Source organism: Capsicum annuum, chromosome 3, assembly GCF_002878395.1.
Source record: "Capsicum annuum cultivar UCD-10X-F1 chromosome 3, UCD10Xv1.1, whole genome shotgun sequence".
In the NCBI taxonomy this organism is placed as follows: domain Eukaryota; kingdom Viridiplantae; phylum Streptophyta; class Magnoliopsida; order Solanales; family Solanaceae; genus Capsicum; species Capsicum annuum.
Window position 1 is genome coordinate 242,743,752 of NC_061113.1, and position 3,746 is coordinate 242,747,497.

The 3,746-nt window shown below is 28.0% G+C and overlaps 1 protein-coding gene across 1 annotated transcript; it reads right to left on the reverse strand.

Moving 5' to 3' along the window:
• Window positions 1-973: 973 nt before the first annotated feature.
• On the reverse strand, window positions 974-1,474 carry LOC124897140 (antimicrobial protein PN-AMP1-like). The gene has a single exon (XM_047409644.1). It carries the CDS (start codon window positions 1,373-1,375, stop codon window positions 1,145-1,147), a length of 231 nt encoding a protein of 76 aa, XP_047265600.1. The 5' UTR covers window positions 1,376-1,474; the 3' UTR covers window positions 974-1,144.
• Between the last annotated feature and the right edge of the window lie 2,272 nt (window positions 1,475-3,746).

Below are 3,746 nucleotides of genomic sequence, written 5' to 3' on the forward strand. Positions count from 1 at the left end.
GGTGCCTTTTTTAAAAAATAAAAATATATTTTTTCATCCGTTAAAAAAATAACTTAAATCATTGCCGAACGATAATTCACTAATAAGAAAAACTTTCAACCTTGTATTTTTATTTTTTATGGGAGTAAATTTTTTAATTTTTAGTTTTTATGGGATCATATAAATTAAATAATTCAATTTTTTAAATACTAAAAAATACTAGTATTTGGATCAAATTTCAATATTTATAAACTTTTAAAAGTGAAATATGTCTCTTCTGAACATTATGGTCAAATACATGAAGAAATTTTACCCAAAAATATCTTGTCAAATATATTTCTAAAATTTTCTACAACTTTCTAATTAAGAGGTTCTATTATTTTATGCCCGTAAAGTTTTATTATATCCTTTTGCTCGTTAATATTTTAATAGTATTATATATTTAACGAATGTCCTATATATCAAATCACGTGAGGGGTAAACCCATTAAATAATCAACCAACGAGAAAAATATCATGTCTTACTTTTAGCTAAACATTTTCTCAATATTTCTATTATATTGAAACTATACGAAATCATCAGAAAACAAAAGAGAGAATAAAAAATACACAAACATGAAGTTACTCTATCACTTTTAAAGTTCCAAAAATCCTCTTTGATACCTAATACGCTCTCCGTTTAAAAAAAAATGACTTATTTTTCTTTTTAATTTATTTTAAAAAGAATGATCCCTTTTCTTTTTTCGGAACTTTTTAATTTTAAATTTCTACATGGCATATTTAAGACCACAAAATTGAATGTTATTTTAATACATTTGACATATCTTTAATTTAACACTATAAAATTCAAAAATTTCTTTATTTTCTAAAACTCCGTGTCAAGTTAAACTAAGCAATTTTTTAAAAAAATGAAGGGAGTATAAAACTAGCTCTGACACTTATATATAGTATTTTTAATATTATTTAACAAACATTAATAAATATAACATAAAAAATCCCAGAGAAAGGATAATGTTACATATATAGTGTTCCACACATGACACTGAAGTTCCAGTGAAAGTAGTACAATGAGCTCTCACTTTATTTTGAAATTACAACTTATTTTAAACACACAACACTTGATATTATATCTTATTCCTTTTAGAGAATTAAGTATCATATGTTCATTAGTTGGGACCGCCATTGTTAACATTTTCACCTTCGCCAGTGGCAGAACGGCCACAATTGCTCTGGCAACCAACTCCACAGTATGCCCGAGTCGAACCACAGTACCCGTATTGGCTGCAGCACAACCTGTTTGCACAGGCACGCCCTCCAGCTTGTCTTCCACATTGTTGAGCACTTGTTGTGGTTAACAACAAGGCCAATAGCACCAAAATTACCACCTGAAACTTCATTGTTTTTTCCCTTCTCTTTATGCTTCTTTCTTACTTGACTTTTATTTTTCTTCTGGTGATGAGTAATGTAATTGCTTATGGTTTGAATTGAAATAGAAACATGCATATATAGTGGTATATATAGTGAGTGATGTACCAATGATGACAAATTTTGCAGTCAAGAATTGATAGCTATATGACTTCATGTGGATAAATTTAATTTCAAGAATAGTTGCCGATATGACTTCTTATTAAAGGACAAAGTTTCAAATGCCAAGGTTTTCATCATCTTTGTGTCAGCATGGAAACCACTTTGTCTAGCTAGTATTTTCATGAAAAACATCGGTTCTTATTGTTCTCATCTATAAGTAGTAGCTATAATTCAGTGAAATAAAATGAAAAATTTTAAAAATATCAAAAATATTTTCTTATTCAGCTTCTTTGAAGGTTCATTAATACAAGGAATAAGACGTAAAAGAAAGGAAAAGTTATGTAATAATATGCTTTTAATTTAATAAAAAATTAACATAAATAAGGGATATTTAATTGAGTTAAGAGATAAAGATTGCCGATCCATTCTTGATATAAGAGAAATTTGGATAGATAAAGATGGCATCATAAACATGTAGGAAAGAAAAATATTTTATAAAGGAAAAGTCATGAAACAATACGCATTTTCTGTCAGCATACAGCTAGACGTTTAAATGTTCACGATGTTTCATTTAATTAATTTAAAAAATTTAAAATAAATAAATTAGAATTGGGTTTTTCTTAGTTATAATAAAAAGTAGGATACTTGAAAATTTTATTAATTACTATAAATTTTATGGGTTTTATGTTGTTCCAAATTTGGTGAAATTTGTTGCATCATGTAAAGGCATTCTCTAAAAAGAAGTCTTGAGTAAATTTAAGTGATCAATAATTAATATCTAATTGAGTTAAGAGATAATGAATGATAATACGTTTCTTGATGTAAAAGATCAAGAAGGTATCATGAGTTTTTAGAAGGGAAAAGTATTATATAAAGGCAAAGGAACAAAAAAAGACCAATAATAATATTCTCACTGTAAGAATTACAAGTGAGATTTTTAGGTTTAGTAAAGTGTACATGGAGTTTATATTTACAAGAATTGAACATTGACTCTCTATGTGTGTGTTTTGTGTGTGTTCCTTAGGAGCAAAATGACTGAAATCATGGTATTGAAAAAACTAAAACTTACATAAATTCGCAACTTAAATTTCACTTATTACAAATAATTTTCTCTTCAAATATATTATAAAAATTTTATTTTTTTCTAAAAATACATATACATAGCTTTCTATGTATATGTCGGCCCTGTTATGTATATGAATCGGCTTTGTTATGTATATGTCAATCTTGTCATACTTGTTATGTATATGAATCGGCCCTGTTATATATATGTAGGTCTTGTCATATACAAAGGTTTCTAGGTATATATCGGCCTTGTTATGTATATAAATCGAGAGAGGGAGTAAAGTAATTAAAAAAGCGGAAGAGCATAAATAATTCTAATAAGGTTGAAATTTATATTATTTTTACTTAAAAAATTTATCCTATAACTGGCTGTAATGCATTACAAGGATATTGCGAATGTGATCAATTCAAGTGTAAACAGTATGGCTTCAACTGATGAGTTTTTGGGGTTGGAAGATGAAATTACACGAAAAGGTAAATGGAAAAGAAATATTATTTCTTACCGTGAATATTATTGTTACAAACTAAAAATAAGAAATGATGAAGATATGTTGTTGCATTATGGTAGATTACTTCAATAATATATTGTTGATGAATGAATTAAAATTGAAACCCAGAGACTATATTTTGCTTCTTTGAATCAAGATTTATTTAGAACTATGATGTGTTAGCGGTTTTTGAATGTATTACGTTGGGGTAAAAGAGAAGCTTCCCAGGTAGGTAAGCATATGATAATTCGTCTTAGTTTTATAGGAGGTCCGAGAGATATGCGGCGTCGATATATGGAGGTCATGGCTTTGGTTCAACGCTTTGAAAAACTTGATATATTTTTTACAATGACCAGCAACCCTTCTTGGCCTGGAGATCAAACAAAATGGACTTTCTCCGAGATTAATATCGTTTGGATTTCATAGTTCAATCATGAATGTGTTTCCTAAAGAAATGAGATTTATCGGCACTTATAGTTTAAATAGAAGAAAAATAACATTTTTAGATCTTTTATGTGTAAAACTAAAGATTTCTTGTATAAGATCGTAAAATAAAAAAAATATAAGTGGTGTCCTATGTACTAATTCTATACTTTAGCTTGTATAGTCTCTTAATTTTGATTTGAGCTAGTGAAGTCACTTTTTTGGGTGAATTTCATAAGTACTCTGGCGCACTAATCGAGATGTA

What these genes read in the sequence shown, in the direction of transcription:
- LOC124897140 (XM_047409644.1), bottom strand. Translation starts at nt 1,375, where the DNA reads ATGAAGTTTCAGGTGGTAATTTTGGTGCTATTGGCCTTGTTGTTAACC.